The sequence below is a fragment of the Selaginella moellendorffii genome, unplaced genomic scaffold (genome assembly GCF_000143415.4).
Source record: "Selaginella moellendorffii unplaced genomic scaffold, v1.0 SELMOscaffold_4, whole genome shotgun sequence".
In the NCBI taxonomy this organism is placed as follows: domain Eukaryota; kingdom Viridiplantae; phylum Streptophyta; class Lycopodiopsida; order Selaginellales; family Selaginellaceae; genus Selaginella; species Selaginella moellendorffii.
The window spans coordinates 2,917,060-2,938,118 of NW_003314265.1; the positions used below are offsets into that span (position 1 = coordinate 2,917,060).

General features: G+C 46.7%; 6 protein-coding genes across 6 annotated transcripts; 2 read left to right on the forward strand and 4 right to left on the reverse strand.

Moving 5' to 3' along the window:
- Positions 1-718: 718 nt before the first annotated feature.
- On the reverse strand, positions 719-2,823 carry LOC9654837 (probable WRKY transcription factor 23). Its single transcript, XM_002964552.2, has 3 exons — positions 1,756-2,823; positions 1,515-1,661; positions 719-1,277 (listed from the first exon to the last, which is right to left on the reverse strand). The coding sequence occupies exons 1-3, from the start codon at positions 2,457-2,459 to the stop codon at positions 848-850; spliced, it is 1,281 nt and encodes a 426-aa protein (XP_002964598.2). The 5' UTR covers positions 2,460-2,823; the 3' UTR covers positions 719-847.
- A 4,199-nt stretch (positions 2,824-7,022) lies between these two features.
- LOC9654838 (ABC transporter C family member 2) lies at positions 7,023-14,051 on the reverse strand. The gene is made up of 28 exons (XM_024668858.1): positions 13,543-14,051; positions 13,316-13,494; positions 13,218-13,257; positions 13,013-13,163; positions 12,843-12,957; positions 12,711-12,785; positions 12,622-12,646; positions 12,513-12,569; positions 12,394-12,459; positions 12,260-12,334; positions 12,086-12,193; positions 11,902-12,036; positions 11,739-11,845; positions 11,597-11,690; positions 11,374-11,541; positions 11,186-11,326; positions 10,928-11,128; positions 10,779-10,877; positions 10,202-10,731; positions 9,972-10,152; positions 9,597-9,920; positions 8,789-9,545; positions 8,613-8,734; positions 8,310-8,555; positions 8,161-8,262; positions 7,768-8,098; positions 7,585-7,695; positions 7,023-7,505 (listed from the first exon to the last, which is right to left on the reverse strand). Exons 1-27 carry the CDS (start codon positions 13,873-13,875, stop codon positions 7,613-7,615), a joined length of 4,845 nt encoding a protein of 1,614 aa, XP_024524626.1. The 5' UTR covers positions 13,876-14,051; the 3' UTR covers positions 7,023-7,505; positions 7,585-7,612.
- A 102-nt stretch (positions 14,052-14,153) lies between these two features.
- On the reverse strand, positions 14,154-15,436 carry LOC9654839 (esterase CBG03338). The gene is made up of 7 exons (XM_002964554.2): positions 15,178-15,436; positions 15,023-15,115; positions 14,869-14,967; positions 14,775-14,816; positions 14,576-14,702; positions 14,419-14,520; positions 14,154-14,367 (listed from the first exon to the last, which is right to left on the reverse strand). Exons 1-7 carry the CDS (start codon positions 15,310-15,312, stop codon positions 14,246-14,248), a joined length of 720 nt encoding a protein of 239 aa, XP_002964600.2. The 5' UTR covers positions 15,313-15,436; the 3' UTR covers positions 14,154-14,245.
- Positions 15,437-15,933: 497 nt separating this feature from the next.
- On the forward strand, positions 15,934-17,010 carry LOC9654840 (sigma intracellular receptor 2). The gene is made up of 3 exons (XM_002964157.2): positions 15,934-16,310; positions 16,430-16,488; positions 16,555-17,010. Exons 1-3 carry the CDS (start codon positions 16,028-16,030, stop codon positions 16,723-16,725), a joined length of 513 nt encoding a protein of 170 aa, XP_002964203.2. The 5' UTR covers positions 15,934-16,027; the 3' UTR covers positions 16,726-17,010.
- Positions 17,011-17,061: 51 nt separating this feature from the next.
- Positions 17,062-18,257, reverse strand: LOC9654062 (stress-related protein). Its single transcript, XM_024669366.1, is given in 5 exon segments — positions 17,062-17,480; positions 17,483-17,636; positions 17,731-17,943; positions 18,006-18,064; positions 18,125-18,257. Coding segments are annotated over 4 exon segments (654 nt in total). The 5' UTR covers positions 18,045-18,064; positions 18,125-18,257; the 3' UTR covers positions 17,062-17,232.
- Positions 18,258-18,689: 432 nt separating this feature from the next.
- LOC9654841 lies at positions 18,690-20,470 on the forward strand. The gene is made up of 8 exons (XM_024669029.1): positions 18,690-18,802; positions 18,961-19,170; positions 19,246-19,299; positions 19,375-19,428; positions 19,606-19,650; positions 19,761-19,878; positions 19,941-20,272; positions 20,354-20,470. The coding sequence occupies exons 1-7, from the start codon at positions 18,690-18,692 to the stop codon at positions 20,250-20,252; spliced, it is 906 nt and encodes a 301-aa protein (XP_024524797.1). The 3' UTR covers positions 20,253-20,272; positions 20,354-20,470.
- The last annotated feature ends 589 nt before the right edge of the window (positions 20,471-21,059 follow it).

Consider the following 21,059-nt stretch of genomic DNA (forward strand, 5'->3'; position numbering starts at 1 on the left):
CTCAAAGAATACAACGCTGCATTAGGCGGTGTGGGCAAACACGTCGGACACGCCAACCGAAAAGAAGGAACGCTCCTTGCTTTCATTCCGTACCTCCTCGTGGTTTGACTTCCCCGTGATCCCCGGGTCCGTACTCGCGTGCTCACCATCGCGTTTGTCTCCTCGAGAGTTGCTACATTAATTACCTTGTCATTGTTGGGGTTTGCCGCTGGTGCAAGCAAGCAAGCAAGCAAGCCTAGAAAGCACACAAAAATAGTTTCGATCGGACAAAGACCCGGCGTTTGACCCGGCTCATGCCGCCGTTTTCCAGCAAAGTCAGTCAGTCAGTTCACACACAGTCGTTCAGTCAACCTTTCAAAGTCAAACCAGCCCGATTATTTTTGATTCGTTTACACGCGAGCTCTTTTAATCTTGTTTGTGTACTGTTCCTCAATCACAAGTGTAAAAGCCTTTTTGTATTTTACGAATTTATCCGAAGTTTCGTGGCTTGGCTCGAAGAGAATTTACACGTCGCTAGACACATACACAAGCAAATCCGATCTCAAACAGGCACAGTAAAACACAAAAAGAAAGGTTGCATTGCCAAGTCTTTTCCGAAACTTCGTGTGGGCGATTGATTTTCTGATCGGGATGGGTAGTTAACACAGATTTGCGCTTTCTCTTTTTAATACCTTTTACCCTCCACTCAAGATCCAAAAGCTATGCTTGCTTGAAAACATATAAACTAAAAAGAAAGTTTTGTTATCCTGAATCAAATATGTACAAAATAGTGTTGATGTTTCCGTCGTTGAAATTGTCAAGCTCTTGTTTCAAAATATCCCCCAAGAAGATGAGAAAAAGAGGAACTCTAGAAGCTCACCATGTCCTCCAGAAGTCCCTTGTCGATCATTGGCGAGCTCGCGGCCACGAGGCCCGAGGATAGGATCGATCCAGATCCAGCGGCGGCGGCAGAGGGATCCAGCATTCCAAATTGGTGGTGTTGGTGGAGGTGTTGGTGGTGGCTCATGAGGAGTGGATTCGCAATGCTGCTGCTAGCGTTGACACCGGTGGCACCGGTGGCGGTGGCGGCGCCGCCAAAGCTGGCGGAGGGGTGATTGTACAAGAGCCTCGAAACGCAACTCATGTACTGCGACTCGGCGCTGCCGCTCCGGATGGCCGCGGGGCTGTGGTGCGTGTGAACGCCCTCGTACGTGGTGATCACCAGGCTGGAATCTTTGGAGGATCTCTCCACCCTCTTCTTGACGTGGCACTTGGTGTACGTGCACCGGTAGTAGCTCCTGAAAGAACAATACCAGCCGATATTAGCATCTTTTTGGATTCTCTCCATGATCCTCTCTCCCTCCCTCCGTTTTTGCCGTCGAATCGTTCCAAGGATTGATCATGGAGACTGGAGCAGAGTCCCATGCTCGTCTCGATTTCACCGTCGATCGTGGAGGTGGTCAATCCAATGGCCCCAATTCAACGCATTCCTCGCCTCTCTCTCTCCTCTCACAATGGAGGTCTGCCGTACGCACCTTGGGTATGGGCTGTTCTTCACGGCCTTTTGTCCGTACTTCCTCCACCGGTAGCCATCGTCCATGATCTCCTTGTCGCTCTTGGTTTGTATGGCATACCTGGGCTGGTGGCTTCTCTTCTTCCCTTTTCTCCTGGGATTGGTGGCCCTGGAGAAAGAATGCAACGAAACAAATCGATCAGTGTGATCGGAGGAGAAGAAAACTCTGTCGATCGAACCGATCGATCGAGAGAGAAACTTACTGCTGCTGCTGCTGCTGCTGCGTCTGCGGCTGCTGCCTGGCCGAGTCGTAATGATCCAATGATGCCCCGCCGTCGCTGGCTTTTCTCTTGGGCGCCACTCCTCCATGGAGCGCTTCCATGGGCTCGTCGCTGGAGGAGGAGGATATCGAGGAATTCGGGGTGCCCGGGGGGATCACTCCCCTGCCCGATCCAAGCAACGATCCAGTGGCGGTGCTCGAGTGATCGCGCATGAGGAATTCCGAGAGGGTATCGAGGACCACTTTGCTGCTGCTGGTGCTCGGGGAAGGATCACTGCTCGCCGACGAGTAGTTGAAGCCAAATCGCGGCATCTGCTGGAAATCGCTGCCGCCCAGCTCGAATCCAGTGCCGCTGGGATCGTCGAGGAGCTCCAGCTCCTTGCGCAGGGCCTGGAGCTCCGGCGAGGAGCTGTAGCTGCTGGCGAGGGCGGGCTGGCCAGGCAGCAGAAATTGCGAGGAGCTGGAGGAAGAGGTGGAAGCGCCCGAGAAAGCTTCCGCGCCGTGAAAGACCATGGAGGGGACAGGCAGGGTCCCAATCGTGCCAGTGCAAGCCGGCGATGGCCCGGCCGGATTGAAGAAGCAATCGTCCTCTTGGAGCTCCTCGCCATGGCCATCGGCGTCGGGCTTGGCCAAGAGCCTCAGGAATCCATCCAGGTCGTCCAGCCCTCCCGGATGAACCACCTCCATGTCTGAGCTCTGCGAGATCTCGGTGGAAGAGAAAGAAAATCCCCAAATTGGGCTGCTAGGAACTGGCTGTAAGATATCACCTTTGGAGAAATGAATGCGCAAAGGCGATCGATCGATCGAAGCGAAAGAAGGCCCGGGGGTTTTATGGAGCCTAGAGGAGACGAAAGATCCAAATTTGCGGCCCAGCCCAGTCCCTATCAATCGAAAGCGAGTAGAGGCGCGATGGATCGAGCGGGGACGCGGAGAGGATTAGAGTAAACTCGCGCTAGAAGAGAAAGAAGAGAGACGATCCATGTCTGAAAGAGCGCTCGCGCCCACAACGGGAGCTGACCGACCGACACACACGAAAGAAAATAAAAAGCTAGAGGTGATGGTGGAAGGAATCGAACCGGACACCCGGACAAACAGTGCCTTTATACTTTAATTTTTCCTGCGCAGCGTTCGCTCGGCTACGCGTGGCGGCCAAGGCTTAATGAGTTCAACTTATTTAATTTGATCTCTATAATTTGTTTAGAGAGGTCAAGGTCAACGCCTTTGAATCGAGACGAGATGATTAATATTTGCCCCCTAATAATTAGAAATACATAACCTAATGTACAGATCTCTTTCTCTCTCCTTTGACATTTGCTACCACGTTTTTGATTCGGTCAAACGGGTCGAAGATCCGCGGGCAAGCGTTGGTTCCGTTGATTTCTTTCAAAGATTTGGAGTGTTGAGCAATCCATTTCAATGGTTTCTTTGTTTGGAAAATCGCGGAGGTCAAACAGCTGGAATAGTTCGTCGTGTTTTCTTGGTCCCACACGCAAAGGCAAATGCAAATGCTGCAAATGCCGGGCCATGGCACATGGTTTTCGCAATTCCTTCTTTTGTTTTTCTCCTTGTTCTTGGTGGTTTTCCTCCTCCTTTTTTTTAATTTGTTCATATCTAAAGTGGGGGAAAACACAAATAAGACCTCCATGTGGTGCCACATTCCCTGCGTTGAATGGATCCAAAAGATTCCTTGTCCAGTCCACGAAGAACAATAGTTGTAAGGAGGGAGGTATTTAGATCAGATGTGGATCCGAGTGTGAGAAAACAAGTAAACATCAACATTGGCATTCAATGTATGATGTTGTGACCAACGCAATACTCCAAACCAAAAGACCCCCATTCTCACAAGAAAAAAAAAGAATTCTCTGATCCATCTAGACGTGCCGTGTTCCAGTTATGATGTTTGGGAGGGCTTTGCGAAGTGTAAATTTTGGAATGGGACTATAGTTTACTTGCTCCTCGGTGAACAAAAAGAAATATAGAAGTGGCGTCGCGATCCCAACCGAAACAACTGCGACACGTGGTGGCATCTCCGGCATACGCGGCACCGAGTTGACCAGATGCGCGATGACGTAATTTCGCGGTGTTTTTAAGTGTTTGACTTTTGGGGGACTTAAAGTCATCGCTCAAAAGGACCTGATCCTCTAAATCCTTCCATTGCATGCCTTTTCTTGTCTTCGTTGTTTCTTTCTCTGGGATGATAATCCCAAAGAATAGGTTCAAGCTTGCTCATAAATTATTGCATTATTTGCAGGCATTGTCTTTTACAATAGAGTTCCCAAATTCTCACAAAGTGGGCTGGCCGTGGTTTTTTTTAGACAAGTTTGCACGGACAAATGAGTTGCTTAGAATAGCATAGGAGGGCAGCCTAAGCTGGACATTTTGCATTTTGGTTCTTTGTGCCTAAAGTCAATTATATGATTGTTTCTTCAATATTATTTCCTAAAATTATTATAATATTATTTAAAATAATTCTAAATCCAATGAAAAAAACAAAGAGCTTATTAGCTTTAATGTAGTTATAGATTTTTGTGATTAGAAGAGTTCTATTTTTAAATTAATAGTAATTTTTTGGAGAATACCATCTAATGCTTTTTTTAGATGGTGTACCACTTTCCATGCTACTAATCTCACCATAATTTCTCCATAACTTTTCAATAGATTTTCTTTTTTATTTTACTAAATTAAAGTTATTGTCTTTGGGTTTTGTTTCAATCATGGTTGCTAAAAACTATTTTGGTGGTTTAATGGAAGTTTCAAATTTATGGGGTAGTTTATATTTGCCTAGAAGAAGCTTCATATGTTCATATGTTCCACATAACTTATCATCATCACTTTTTTATCTTCTAAAGGGGAGGATAATGCAAGATTTGTAACTATATGTATATGTATATGTATATGTAGATTGCAATTATAGTATTATCACATAAGGACTATCTAATTGAGATTGAATTTGGTCCATCCATTATTGTATATAAGTAGGGGTTTAAACCTCAATTAATATACCTATTCCCATATCCTAAACCTCACATTATATAATTATATAATTACAATTCTTGAGGTTAGAAGTAAATTATTTATTTTCAAAAAAGAATTGTTTTGTAATTACAAATCAACTTTGTAGTGCTAGTGGAAAACTCTTGTTAGAGTGAACAAATGTCTAATGGAATAGTGTTTTATCCTTAAAAATATCATTTTAAAAAGAATAACAATTTAATATCTTTTTTCTAATTTGTTTAAGGTGTTCACAATTATTTATGAAGGTGCATTACACTATTCAGTAGCCAAATAATTATATTTAGCCACCAATGGTGATTGGACTACCATTTAAGGCAAAATGTTTATATTTAATAGTTAAATATAAATTTGGTGGTTAAATCATAAATTGATTATACAATCACATGAGATATATAAATGATAAAAAAAATTTATGTTTGCAAAATATACCTATAAAAATCTAAAATTTACCCTTTAATATCCTAAGTAAAGGATAACCACCATTTCTATCACTATCTCACTATTAATTATATTCACAGATATAATTATAACAACATTATTACAAACTTTGTAAAGATAATAGATTTAATTTCATTGACACTAGAAATTTTTATCAAATCTCAAATAAAATCCAAAACTAGCTCAACAAAAATATCAATTATTATATAACAAGTAATTAAATGATCTTTTGAGTGCACCCACCTTGTTTTTGCCCACTTTAATGCAAAAAATTCCTTGAATGAATGTATGGACAGCCATGTTACTTTTTAGTACAATTTAATTTTCTCATTTGACCATGTGTGAGTTAATGAATACTCTAAATAGTTAAATCACATAGATGTGTTAAATCTAAATCAGCCAATATTCTAGAAAAAATTTAGTGTGGAGGCTTTTCTTTTATTTTTTTGTTCTTAAAACAATCAAATAGTCTTCAAATTCATTGAGAGTTTTTGAAAATAAAAATTTATTTATTTATAAATAATTTTAATAATAATAACTATTGAATATACTAAAATTTTGCTACCCAAACTACCATAAAAGAGCCTTTGTACACACTCCCAACTCAACAAATTTGCTCAACTGTAACTAGTATCTTATAGGCTAAATTAAAAATACATATGTGAATTTTCTTACCTAGGTTAAAATTCAAAGCATCATTGAAATCTTAAAATAATATTAACGCTTTGTTTTCAGAAGCAATCCTCTCCAACTTAAGGATTCAATCTCCACCAAAATAGTAATCATGAGGACTTGTAAAACTTGTAGTATCATAAGCATTTTCACTGAAGGATGGCCTAGTGTAAGTTCAACCATTCTATTGTAGCTTATACCTTAAAAATGAGAGCCAATCTAGCTCGAAAATGAAAAACCTAGTTCTCTAGATTAAGCAAGCACCAATGGCAAGCTAAGAGAGGGTTGAAAATCTCTTTGAGCTCATCAATTAGACTTGAAGAATCTCACTCATATAAAATGAGTTTTTGTGAGGATTATTCCGAGGCTACTGAGAGAATATTGACATCTAAACTAACAAGCTATAAGCAACAAATGAAGTACATATCACATTTGAAAAAACACGGGTATTAATATTTTGAGAATATAAAAAGTATATAAAGAATAATCCGGAAAATGAGATAAATTGAAGTTGAGTGAAAATGGCAAAATCTTGAGTTTCAAGTCCATCTAGAACATCTGGGCTGAGTGTGTATCCCCATCGTGTCAAAAGATGCATCACCCCCTCATTCTTGCGAAGATCCTTGCTGATGGTGGCTTTAACTGTGTGCCTCCACTCTTTTCCTAGCATTCAGAGGAAGACGAAGTATCTCAAAATCCGGGCCAGGATCACATGAATCAATAGGATATGGAGAAATGTTCAAGTCCCCCACAATAATAATCCTCCTGCCTTGTTCTTAGACTTTCACTTCATTGTCTTATCCCTCCAGAGAAAACTTTAGTGACCATAAAGTTGACCGGGAGAGTCTGGATGCACCCGCTGGCTGAGATCCAGAGGAACCTCGACCAGGAATAGTGCTTGCCTGGTATCAGTGTCCCAGTCCTTCACCATACCTTTCCAAAACTCACAGACACGACCTCCCATCCAGTGGAATGGACGCAAACATACATTGTGAGCAAGATCATCCCTGCATACTCGAGTCTTCTTACGTTGTCTCTCGGGTATGTATGGGGATTACATTTAGAAAGATAATATTCTATGAATCTTCTTCAATCACAAACTAAAAAGTGTCATTCCTTCATCTATTAATTCAAAAGGTGGTTTCTTAGTTAATTGCTGAAGAATAATTTATAAAAGACTTGGAGAGAAAACGAGAGAAAAAACCATTTGCACTGCACTAGCTAGCTAGCTGGAGTCCCTGGCGCATCGAGTGATGGTGCTGCATCGCCGAGCGTAGCAATCGGGAGGACCCTTTGCCGCGACGCAGTTGGGGGTGTAGTAGGATCTTCCCGACATTGGAGCGCAGGGGACTCGATCAGCCGAGAGCGCGCCATAGCTGATGTAGTGGATGTGCTGCTGCTGCTTCTTGGGCGGCTCTTGGTAGTACTGGATCGATCTTCCCCCTGCCTGGAGCAGACCCAGCAATGGATCTCGAGGCGACGAAGATGAAGCAACAACCGTAGCGACAATGAGCCACATTGTCGCCAAAACGAGCATACCTCCTCTCATCGTCCATGCCGCCATAGCTTTGCTTGCTCTACACGACCGCGCTTCCTCCCCCTAGCTAGCTGTGAAAGAAGAAAAATACTCACTGATAATAAATAGATGCTCTGGTTTCTTTCTTTATAGCACGTGAGTTTAACGTACCGGCAGGGTCATCTTAACTCTCGCGTCGTTAGTCACCAAGAGAAGCAAAATTTTGAGCCGATCCAGAGCGATTTAGGCGGCTTCGAACGCCGCGAGCCATGACCGAAAGGCCTGGGAAAAAAAACAAAAAAACAACGCATAGGAGTTAAAAAGAGAGCATAGAATAGTTAGCATTGATCTGACCTTCGATGACTCTCAGCATGGAGTTCCACCACACTTCGCGAGGAGCGTTGCGTGCGCTGAGCTCCGCGTCGATCGCCTCGTTGTGCCTTCCGGAGAGTAAGTCATGGAGCGTTTGCACCGCGTCGCGTGTCGTCTCGAGTATCGTCGGCGTTTCGCTGCTGCTGCTCTGGCCGCAGATCGCTTGCAAATCGCCCTGGGAGGCTGTTAGACTTTTGGCTAACGCCCACCGAGTAGCGATGGCCCATCTCGCAGACGCTGCCCACTTTCGCTGCTCAATGCTGGCCATCTCTTCCAGCTCGGACTTCACGTCGACATCTCCTCTCACAATGCTCTGGTTTTGAAGATGGCGAACACGAACTTAGTTTTCACAAGTGAAGAAAGTAGTCAACTTACCATGAGATACTGAGCATTGGCTGCGCCAGTACTGCGAATCATTCCCGTGAAAACACCGTTTTCATTTGCAAGGAGAGTTGCCGGTGTGTCCATCTCGACGACCTGAAAGCGGTGTTATTACACTTGCAACACTCATGACCATCTCCTACCTTGCCAGCATCAAGCACGAGAATTTTGTCACAGTCGATGATGGTGTTCAGCCTGTGCGCGATGATGAGCATGGTACATGCGCGAAATTCTTCGCGGATTGTCTTCTGGATGATGGCGTCTGTGCCAACATCCACAGCGGCAGTTGCTTCGTCCAGAACAAGGATCTTACACCTCCGTAACAAAGCTCGTGCCAGACTAAGGAGCTGTCTCTGTCCAACGCTAAAGTTCTCTCCAGCTTCTGCTACCTGTAAGATGACCAGGCATACAAAATGAGAACAAGTACCAAAGAGAAACACACCAACCTCTGCGTCCAAGCCTTTGGAATTCCGCTTCACAACGTCCTTGAGATGAGCTCTTTCCAGCGACTCCCAGATCTCGACGTCCTTGTGCTCGTTGAAAGGATCTAAATTGAAACGAATGCTACCTGAGATAGAAAAACGAGTCAGAAAAAACTTCGTTTCCGAATATATATACACACCTGAGAACAACACTGGCGTCTGTGGAATGATTCCGACAGCATTGCGCAAGTCTCGCAATCCCATCTTCGAAATGTCATATCCGTCAATCAGAATCTGTCCACTCTCGATCTCCACGAGACGGAACAGTACGTTGAGCATGCTGGATTTGCCTGCGCCTGTTCGACCAGCTATTCCCACCTTCTCACTGGGCTTGATGCTTACAGACAGGCCATGCAGCACGGGCGGAAGATCCTGACGATATCTCATGACTACGTTCTTCATTTCGATGGCTCCAGCAGAAGGCCAACCGGGAGGTGGACGTCGGTTCTCAACCACGAGTGGAGCTTCCGCGGGCAAATCTGCATAAGTTCCCACCCTTTCAACGGCGTTGAAGCTGTTCTCGGCTAAGCTTGCTAGTCGCAATACCGCTGTCAATAACGAGGTGATATTGAGAGCGTAACTCAAGAGCAGGCCCATCTGAGGTGCCACAGATGCTTGACTCGATGCGTTTGCATTGGCTAAAACAGCAAATGCCGCGGCGAGAAAGATCATAAGCCCGCCAACGAACTCGAGACGTACAGCGAGCCACCTGTTTCCACTCATATTCACGAGCGTAAAACGGACGTTGTTGTCCATTGTCGTGCCATTGAACTCAGCAAGGCGATCATGAGCTCTGTAAGCTCGAATAGTCGCCACGCCGTTAAGTGCCTCCCCAAACTGTGCGTAAACAGGAGAGCGAGTTATAGAATCGAGACGCTTGACTTCGCGAGCAGTACTCTGTGTGGAGAAGAGTAGTCAGTATCAGGATACAAAAACAACAGAGTTTACCTGAAAGTAAAGATACGCTACATAAAATCCAACAAGGAGAGGTAAAATAGCCCAGAGAGAGATCGTATTAACGAACCCTATGAGCACAAACGTAGACAGGAGCTGAAAGATGGAAACAAGGAACATATTAGACCACAGTGCCACGTTCCTGTCGATGTCTCCAGTGTCTTTGGCGAAGCGGTTCACAACGCGACCGATTGGGTTTGTATGAAAGAAAGACATGGGAGCACGAAGGACGGATGCCAGCATCCCGTTGTGAAGGCGTGCAGCAGCGTACAGGCTCGAGGTGACGAGCCAAAAGGAGTTTAAGAGCGTAACCAGCACCTGCAATTTTTGGTGAGGAAACGTAGAACTTACTTAAAACTAACAGGATACCTGACAGAATGACAGTGCGCCATAGATACCATTGTAAAAGTTGGCACTGTGCTCTTGGCCCGAAGTTGGCTGTGTCCAATAGCTGAGCCAAGTGCTGCTAGAAAGGCGAAAGGTTTCTGTCATAATGTAGCAAAGAAACAGGATGGCAACAACCCAGAATCCACCGAGAGCATTTTTGTACCTGCAAACAGAGAGAATCAGCAGCTGTATATTAGTAAATAAATACTTACCTTTCCAGAACCCGAAAACTTATAACACCTGTTTCTCGTTCTTCTTTCTTTATCAATACCGATTTCTTCTTTTCTTTCTTCGAGCTCGATTTCTTTTTTAGCGATGGCGCCCTCTGAGTTTTCATGTCACCATTTATGTTGCTTTCATCTGACGATTCAGCCGACTCTTCGTCGGTATTTTCCATCTTTCCGGCATTCTCCATAAGCTGCTTAAACAAAGGTCCATTCGAAATAAGGTCCTCGTATGTTCCCTGCTCCTTTATCATCCCGTCGTGGACCAAGAAGATATAATCAACGTGTGGAAGAAAATGGAGCTGGTTTGTTGCCAGAACTCTCGTCTTTCCTCTGAGTTCGTCACGAAGACATTTGTCAAATACTTCGCGGCCGACGTGTGCATCGAGTGCACTCAGGGGGTCATCAAATAGATAAACGTCCGCAGTAGAGTACACGGCTCGTGCTATAGATACTCTTTGCTTCTGCCCGCCACTAAGATTCACACCACGCTCACCAATTTCTGTAAGGTCTCCTCCCTGCCGAAATGCTCAATACAAATTTACAAACCAAACAAATTACTTACAGCTAATATTTGAAGGTCCTGTGCCAACGCACTAACTTCAATAGCCCTGTTGTAGCGCACTGGATCATAAGGGGCTCCAAATAGTACATTATCACGGACCTGTTCAAGAAACGTTATTAGTGTGCAAGAAAAAAGAAAAAAGATCTTACAGTGGCATTAAAAATCCATGATACTTGTGAAACATATGCTACTCTTCCTCTCAATATAATTTCCGTATCAGCGAGAGGAGGCAACTCTCCAATTGCAGCTGAAATTAAAGAGGTTTTTCCCTCTCCAGTTCCCCCAACAATGGCCACAAAACTTCCAACTGGGACCTCAAAATTTATGTTCGTAAGAGTGGGCCGCTCTGCCTGTTTCAGAGCAACAATATTTAGCAACAAAGAAACAAGAAAGTGAAAGCAGAAGACCTTTGGATCCCAAGAAAAACTGCCATCTTTGATTGAAATAGCAGGTAATTCCTTCTGTATGGGTGGATTGGGTAGTAATGCGAGTTCCTCGGCAAGAAGGAGCTCTTGCAATCTCTTCAAGGATACTTTCGCATTGACAGCCTGTAAGACCACGATCACCAATTGAGCGAGCATCTAAAAAACTCCACCTGTGTTATCAGAGTCGGGAACATGAATAAGGGAAATCTCAAAACAGAAAATAGCGAGAGAGAAGTAAAAGCTTTTGCCGGTGTCAATTTCCCACCCAACAGCGTGTAAATGCCAAAGGCTAAAACAGTAACAAAAACCGGAATGCTGTTCAAGAGAAAGCTGTTTATCTGCAAGTGGAGATGTTTAAGAAGGTAAAGAAGCTGTAGAATGAAGAGAACTTACCGCAGATAGAAGCTGTGCTTTTCGAAACCAACTAAGCTCGTCATTTCGAACATTCTGAACTTTTGAGCTAAAACTATCCTCCCAGGCATAGCATCTGTGTTACAAAAGTAAACACCGAGACAATAAAAATACGCACACGTACTTCACAACGTCCATGGCTGATAAAACTTCAGAGACCAGGCCGATACGTGTGTCAGTACGCTGTAACCCTTCTTTTGTCAGCTTTTGCATGCGACTGATGATAAAAGTCTACAGCGAAAAGCCAAAGTTGTCAGTATATTCACAAACGAAAATATACCGCTCACCTGAGCAGGAAACAACAACAACAAAATTGATGAACCAATCAAGGATGCAACGCCGAGTTGATAGTAAAGGAAAACTACAGCTCCTACAATCCGTAGGGGAGCTGACCACAGGCCATGGAGTTGTTGACATATTTGCTGTTGATAAATTAAATTACAACACATAAGTTTACTGATCTGGATGTACCTGAAGAGCTTCTGCATCAGTAGTCATCAGATTTACAATTTTTCCTGAAGTAAACCCCTGTCGCCCAACTTGACTTAGACGAACAGATTTTCGAAACACCGCAGCAACCTATACAATGCTATAATGGTTAAAAATACGAAGGACCTGGGATAAAAACCAAATGGCGATTCTAACCAAAACAGAGCGCGCACGAAATCCTGTACGCATTACGTTTTGAAAATATTGCGCTTCACAAAGAACACCTCCAAACTATAAAGCAAGCGTTGAGAAATAAAAATTTGGGAGACAAGACATGTAAGATAACTTACAATGCCAACAAATATCAGTGCTGCATATATGTAGCCTTGCCAGACGGGAGCACCGGTTTGCATTGACTATAAATCTGAAACATTTGAGCAAGTGCAATGGATATTAGCACTTGACTGACCTCTAGAAGCAGATTCAAGAAAAAAGGTCCAACAAATTGAGAAAGATCATTTCCAACCTGAAAAGACAAGAAATGCTTAGATACATAGTATAGGATGAGAAAAGCTTACTTTAAAAATTCCACCCAGCCAGAATCTAGGGAACGTAAAAACGTTTCATCAGAGAAGAAAGACCAAATAACTTACTAAAAGTGCCAAACCTCGGTCCAAGACAGCTGTGTAAAGCTGCCAAAAGCCACGGATTCGCCTTTTTGCACTCGTCATCCCAGAATTTCCTAAAAGTGCAAGTACAAGGCAAGATCGTCTGCAAAGCTCCCCAGCAAATGTCTTACTTTCGATAGAGATTCTCCGTCCTATCCCACTCATCAAGCTGCCAAATATCCTTTTCAGTAAGCGGTCTCTTGTAGCCTGTCTCCATTAGTGGAGTCATCCATGAGAAGACAATTCCTGTATGACAGGTACGATCAGCTCACTCACGTTTCCATTTTAAACCTTGACATACCCGAGAAAATGGAAGCATGGCACTCCGGGCAAACTTTCTCGGACGGCATCTGATCTTCATACTCAACTGTGATGTCCTCCGGGATGGGACGATAATCTCCTTCTTCGGTGATCTCCGGAGAATAAATCCACGCGACAACAGTGAACACAGCCTGAGAAAATCCATCATCAGCAACAAGTGAACGAGAGTTTAACAATCAGCTTACTTGCGCTGCGAAGTAACCGCAAGAAACCCCGAACGCATACCTTCAGTAACCATTGCCACGGTCATATCAAACTTAAGAAACACATCGGACCAACTTACTTGTCCAGGTAATCCTTGAGCTCAAGAACGAAACGAAACTTCGTGATCTGGGCCACCAGAACGTAAAGCAAAGCAAAACGGTAGTGCCATTTGTATTCCGTCACGTAAATCCTCGTCTCCAGGCACAGCATTATCAGGACAGCAATCCAAGTAGCCGAGGAAACGATCATAGCAACAATCTGACATAACCACAGTCATCACCGAGAACATAATAAAAAATGCCATACCTCGTAAGGTGGAGGGGACTTGTTTCCTTCGGGATTGTCACTAGAAATCCCCAGGCCGAGCTGCGCAAGCGGCTGGAGGGCGGAATAAGCAGCTAGAGCGATGAGAAGAACATGGCCACGCCGCCGCTTGACGCTGTGCCGCACAACGGGGCCGTCCGAGGAGCCCCTGATGAGCCGGATCCTCTTGACGGCGAAGGAGAGCAGCACCAGCATGGAGATGTTGATGACGAGCGTGTCGGTGACGCAGGGAGTGAATGCGCCGAATCCATTCTCGATCTTCGTCTCCCACACGCCGCCAGGCACCGTGCGGCAAAATTTCCCAGCGATCCCCATGGGGCAGCAATCCCGTCGCGCAAAACCCCCGAGTACTCTGTAGCAAAGCCGCTGCTGGCAGTGGAACAGCCGTGGATTACCTAGAGGGCACGCCCATAGCTGGGAGGATCGCCCCAGGCGGCCGCGCAGCCCTACAATACTTCTCGCGAGTGGAGGAAAATTATGCTATGACCTATCGAGATTCTAAGATGCTCCTTTGCTGTTCCTCCTAAAGGTGGACACGGGCAGAAGAGAGAACTTCGTGGAGTCTTTCCCAGAAGCCATGCACGACGCTTCCAGGAACGAGCAAAAAACTTATAAAGCTGAGATTCTGAGATATTCCCCATGCTTGCGCTAACCTTCCAAAAGTTTATTCGTATGAAATGGGAGCTTACGCTTCCACTGCTATTTCCCTGGAGTCCTCGTCAATCGCAATCTGCTTGACCAGTGTCGATTTTTGGAACGTCAGCTGCTGGAGGAGGAAGTCTCGCATGACCATGGTCGATCTCTCGTCTGGAAAAATAAATCACCGCTTTGAAAGAGCAAATGAGCAGGAAGTATTACCGAGTCTTGGAACCGTGTGGCCTTTGGGATGTCTGATGACGAGTGGTGATTCGTAGGCTTTGAGCAACTCCTCGCCTGGTGTTCTAAGCCAGTCCTTGTCACCTGAGAGAGTAGAGAATTCGGGAAGAGTTAAAGAAAACTAGCTGTCAGCTCGAACCTAAGACGTGAACGGAGGGACGCCGGATGCCATCGGAGTAGACAAACGCGAATTTCGATGCAATGAGCTTTGCACCCGACACCGATATCACGAATTTCACGGGAGGAATTCCAGTCAGCGCTTTACCCTTTTTGTGCGAGAAAGAGAAAGAGCCGTGTTAGCAAAGAAAAACACAACACGACCTCTGTGTTGCTTCTACCTTTTCTTGCATCCCGACAAGTGCGGAAGACAAGATTGAGCCCTGGATTTGCCAAGAGTCAGCCACGCTTCCCTACCGCAACGGGAAATCTTACCTGAGAAAAACCGAGAAGTCCATCGAAAGGACCATTGTTTTCCATGAAGTTTGCGATGAACTGGACTGTCTCGTCGAATCCCGTGTACTCGGTGAAATCCTGCAGCGGGAGGAGATCAAGAAAAAAAAAGAAAAAACGAAGGACTGCAGCTTACATGATTGTACTGAAACCACTCATAGTACGGCGGTGGGAAAAATCCCTCCACATCCGACTTCCCCTTCGCTGGATACGGAGCATCCAGAAAAGTCTGCAAAACCAATGGGATTTTCGAAGCTAGAAACCAAAGGGGGAATTTTTCTGCTTGCTTACCAGATCCAAGAGCTCGTGAATTGAGCTGCTCCATTTGCTGAGCTGCTTCTCAAGGATGCTTCCGCTCGTCCTGAACCCGTGCAAGCACAAGACCCTCAATTTAGTCCTCTCTCCCAAATTCCTCTCGCCCGTCATGACTAGCCCCTCCTAGTCAAGTGGCAATGCTCCCACAACTCAGGAAAAAAAAAAATTTCATAAAGCGATGGGACTAGATTCTCGATCGCAGCAGCAGCTACCGCGGCTACAGAATCACGCGGCGGAGAAGAAAACAACGAGGAACACACCACGCGACAAAGAAAAAGCCAAAAAAAAAAGGCGAAAAAGCAAGTGATACGTGTGATCTGGACGAAAGAGAAAGCTACAAACTGTGACACAAAGTGTGATCAACAGCGCGTCAAATAACCTAGATCCTCACCTGATGGATCGCGTCCACGCGCGGATGACCGGTAGCTGGGACGCCGCCCAGCGCGCCCATAAACCCTAAACACCCCGGCATCCGCCGCGAATATCCCGAAATTTGAATTCCGCCAGGTGGTACGCCACGTCAGCAATCCGGAACGCAAGCGCCGCGCCTTCTGTTACCCTACCAAGAAGAAAGTCCCAGGCGGGCGCGCGCGCGGCGGCGATGGAGGAGCAACAGGGCTTTGACAGGGGCAAGAAGAGGTGTCCTTGCGGCGGCGCGGGCGGCGGCGGCGGTGGCGGTGGCGGCGGCGCCGCGAATGAATCCATCACCTGGTGAGTCCCCGGCGGCGGCGGCGGCGATTTTGTCACCAAGATCGCCAAGAAGAAGTAGTTCTAGCCCTAGGAGTGGAGGTCGCAGCAGCAGCAGCATCAGCAAGGATCCTTCTTTATGGCCCAAAGACGAGGGCTCCCACCCCGGAGACGCCCTCTGGATGTCATCGTCGTCATCTTTCTCCTCGTCAACATCCCCATCGTCTTGTTCCTCGAGGCGCAGGCGGTGCTACCGTCGTGGCTCTTCCCAAAGTTCCTCCAGGGCCTCGTCAAGTGGCACGTCCGCGCCAATGGCGATTTTTTCATGAGGGACATGCCATCCTACTTCAAGGGCATTGTCTTGGCAGACCTCTTCTTCCGGCTGCCATTGCTCTTCCTCAACGCTAAGGCCTTCTACTATGGTCAGTTCTATGCTTCACAGTTCTTTCTTTCTTTCTTCGTTGCTCCAGGCAAAAGAGACGACTAAAGTTTGCATTTGCTTCTTGTTCTTGGTGCTCGTTCTGGCCTTCGTCTCTCACAGGAAAGGACTGGGGACGATTGACAGGGATTTTGTATGGAGTTCACTCCACAACGAGTCTGGTACGTCCCACTTTTCCATTCTCTCCAAAACGTTTTAGAGGGATCTAAAGTCGTCCTAGCAAACAGGTTCCATTGCTCTCGGAGATCTATCTCACGCACTCGGCCAAGAAATCCAGGTTGCTCATGGTGTACGTGCCACACTTGGTCGTCTCGCTCTACGTTCTCCTCCGGGTGTTGCCCGTTGCTCACCCCTTTAGCACTCCATATCCTTACGCAAAGGCAGGCAGGAGAATGTAGCGCGCGCGCACAAGAGGCTCTAGGCGTTTTGTGTGTGCGTGCCAAAGCCAGCCATTGTAAAATTCCCTTGTTTGGTTCACAGCTCCTACTTCTCAACTCCTCTCTACTCGATGATCTTGGCTCCACGAACGTTGGAGCTGCCTAAACACCGCCACAAAGCTCCTGGATCAAAAACCGAGTTTTTTCTACGCAGAAAGTTAAGCTCTTTTGGTTCCGGCTTTGTAAATCGGAGCTAGATCACACACTGCCTTCAGCTCTTATAAACAAAATCCACAACTTTGGAAAGGAGAACTTTCAGTTGTTCTTGAGCTCTTTTGAACAAAACTTTCTTTCAAGAAAGGAGAACTTTCAGAGGCTGTTTATTTTGGGCATGGGATGACACGAACAAAGTTATTACTATAAGTCCATAGCCATATATATATATATATATATACCTCCGACGAACCTCTAGCGACGAAAGAGAAAGAAGCTTGCTACCAAACCCGATTCCTCCATCTTCTTGTTTCTCTAAGCTTGCTTCACGGGCTCCATCTCCACAGCGCGCTGGATCTTCTCGAGAGGCAGCTCCGGAACGTAGGCAGCCAGAGGGACTTTGTTCTCCTTGAGCACCACGACGAGCGAGTTAAACTTCTCCACCCCAAAGAGCGCCACTGGAGCTGTCAGATGAACGACTTGCGGCACCACCGGGAGCTTGAGAGCCGCCGTCCAAGCGCTGTAAGACCACTCCTCGGCAACCGGCTCATACTTGTTGTATACTCGCGAGCGCTCTCGTAGACACCGCGCTTTTGGACGTCGCCCACCACGCTCCTGGCCGCCTCGGGAGCTTGGGTGACAATGTCGTAAGCTTGCTGGGATCGCTCCTTAACGAACTGGGGGAGAGAGTTCTTGAGGGCCGTGACAATCTCGTCCACCTGAGAGAAGAGATAGATGTGTCAATCGCTGGGAGAGAAAAAAGGTAAGGAGGAAAAGCTAGATGGCTGGAAAGAAAGAAGGAAAAGAGCTTACTTTGCTATCGACGAGAATGAGTAACTCCGCTGGCCTCCCTTCGATCTTGTGGAGCACGGGCGCGACCACCGTCTTGACGGTGCCCTCGACGCTGTCCACGCCGGGCTTGAGAGGCCCCGAGTTCTCCTTTGCGAACTCGTAGAGCGAGGCGATGACCACGGTCACCTTGATCAGCGCCGCCTGGAAGAATCCCAGGTACTTGAGCTTCGGCTCCTGGAAGAACGAGCAACATTTTGGAAGATTTTCGATGCCCCCCGTGAGATTTGTCTTTTTACCTGAGTGGATTCCACTGGCGCGGGCTGCTGCTCGGCCATTTTCTTCTTGCCAAGAAACCCTGGAAACACACGATCAAACACGCGCTCCGCTTGGATCGCCCGCTCCGCCACAAGATTACCTGAGGCAGCGCTGGAAGCAAGGGATCGATTGACGACAATGCCGCGATCGGGAGCTTCTCCACCCAACGAGAGCAAACAAGAACGCCGCTTTGCAGGGCCGAGAAATAATCCCAGCCGTCGCTCTCACGGACGGTCCAGAATTGCTTGGAGGTATCCAACGGCTACTTGTAGGTGCTTGATTGGTGGAGCGTAATACCGACACGTGGGAGATGCTCTTTAGGAATTAGGTCTTTAGGCTACCAAGCTTGTAGGGCAGTGAGGCATTTCGATCGATCGAGGCATTTGCGTCTTGGCGTCGCAGGGATCGAAATATCGATTGAGCGAGCGCTTGTGAGCGCTCTGCAAGGATTGATACGATAGGTGTCGATCTTTAGTCGATTGCATTTCGATCGATCGAGGTATCTTGGCGTCGCAGGGACCGGGAGGATGGAGCTAAGTCAGCGACGATTCTAGCTCTCGTTATCACTGTAATTCAGAATCGACGTCTTGTGAAGCAGCAAGGACGCTGGGAAATTTAGCTGCTCGAAGAACTTCACAAATTTTCGCTAGGCGACCACGAACAAAATGAATGGATTACTCCGCGAGCACGATCCACATACAGGGGCTCTCGAACAAAACTATGGTCGTGGCTGGATGACGTGGCTGCCACTAGGATGCCGAGTTGGCACAAGTATAAAGTTGGTATCGTGCTTGAAGCGAGCAACTTTGAGAGCTTAAGGGTAGGGCTCGGCGAGCTCCGTTCCTGTCTTGATCGTCTCGGAGGTTCGTAGATGGTGGAGATGGTGTTGTGTTCTTTCTCACTACCCATTCTTCTCGCATTTTTCTCTACTTGCAGGCTTAGGAGCGGCTGTTGCTCGGAGAGGTATGCCGATGATCTTACTCGCCGGAAGCTCCTCTCTTTCTCTTTCGGAAGGGAATCCGAGAGAGAAAGAGAGGAGCGACGTAGAATCTCCGCGATTTCTTTCGATCTGACTCACATTCTAAGCGCTTGTGTAGGCGTGGAGCGATCGATCGTCGTTGCTGTCGCACAGATTTCTTCGCCGAGGTGATCACTTTGCTCGAGAAGCTTGCGGCTTTCGTTGATAGAATGACATTCAAAGCTTGTCTTCTTTCGTTCCAGGCTTGACGCGGCGCTAGCGATTGTTGCGACTGTTGCGCAGATTTCTTCGCAGAGGTGAGCCGATGAGGGACTTTCTCATGCGGACGTTGTAGTAGCGATTGTCTCAAAGCCTGACGCTTTTCCTCCCAGGTTTGATTCTGGAGCTGGCGATTATTGGCACTGTTCCCGGATATCTTCGCAGGGGTGAGCCGATGATCTTTCCGATCGAAAGTCTTGCGACTTTCGATAGTAGCAACCTGTTTTAGATTACTTCAAGCTTTCTCTCCCGTTCTTGCACTTACTTTCTTTCCGATAGACCACCTTATCCGCGCGTGAAGTTCCTTGTTTACATTGCTAAGAGCTTGTGTGTTCCTCAGCCAGGCTGCTAGCGATAATTGTCGATTGTTTCACGTGTTCTCTGGAGAGGTGAGCCGATCTTTCTTTCTCGTGTCAGTTTTGAGATCTAGCAGTCATTCTGTGTCGTCATCTTTGCAGAGGCTTTTTCTGTTTGTTGAGTAACTGTGGGTCTCATGCAGCTGTCTAGATGTCAACGGTACGTTTGATTCTACCATCGGACGTCGAGAGGAAGAAGCTTACGAACCTCGATACGGACCAAGCTCGACACAACGGCGTAGAAATACCGGAGAAGCACAGGTGAGTGCATAAAGCCGTCATAGCGTGTTCTAAATCTAATAGTTTTGCTTGATTCTCTACAGCCTCCGTGGCTCTCGAGCTTGCTGGAAGCGCTGCAAGACTCCGATCCTGCGATTGAAAACGACGACCTCCTTGTCATCACAGGAAACGGCAGCGTAAGGATGCACCAGGCAGCGCTTATGGAGCAAATGAGGCAGTCGGTTTCGTCGGGACTGATAGGGAGCCTCTCGACCGTGAAAAGCAGGCCCTCCGAAGATGGAAAGTGGCCCACGCAGGACCGATGGTTACGGCTGAAGAGATCCGCTCCTTCTCGAGGTTTGCCTCTGCTTATGTCAACTACATTTCGTCGAACAGGAACAGGACGATGCTTGTGAAGATCTATGGCGCTTTCACGGTGAGTTCTACTCTTTGTACTGTACTTTTGTTTAGAAGGACAATGATCTTATAGGCGCAGTGCTTTCGTCTTTGCATGCAGGTAATCTCTGGAGATGCTGTGAACCACATTGTCCTCATGCAGTACTTAAAACCTCCCGGGAACGTTGTCTCTCAATACCAGCTCAAGCCGTTTGGCAGTAAGATGGAGCCTGTCTACTTAGCAGGGCTCGAGTATCTCAGGTTCGAGGAGATTGTCAAGCGAGACACGCAGTTTCTCCAGGTAACATACACGTTTCCTTTCGCTTGTTTGTGTGCTTATCTTCTCTTTGTTTCTCTGGCCCCAGGATGACTCGGTGGTCGACTACTCCTTGCTGTGCTTCAAGACGGAGAACCGAGAAGTGGTGGTGGGCGTGGTCGATTTCTTCGGCAGGAGGACACTGCGAAAGAGCTTGAAGCTACTCGTGGAGCGGCCAAGCTGGATGCGGCTAAGGCAGGCTTTGGTCACACCGTGCGTCTACCACTCGTTCATGCGCAGCAAGATCGACATGGTGTTCTACATGTTTGTCCCAGAGATTACTTTTGTTTCTGGTAGAGAGATCAGCGATCACTAAAAGCTGTGCTTACTAGAAATTGCCCAGCAAATGCTGGCCGGATGCAAAGCCCAACTCTGGAAATTTAAACACGTCAACATAAAGCTGTGGGAAGATGAAAAAGCTAGTCTAGGAATGAATGTAAGCTCAAGCAAAAGATCACCATCACACACATTTTTCCAAAGACAACAGACATACCCCGAGCATACCATCTGC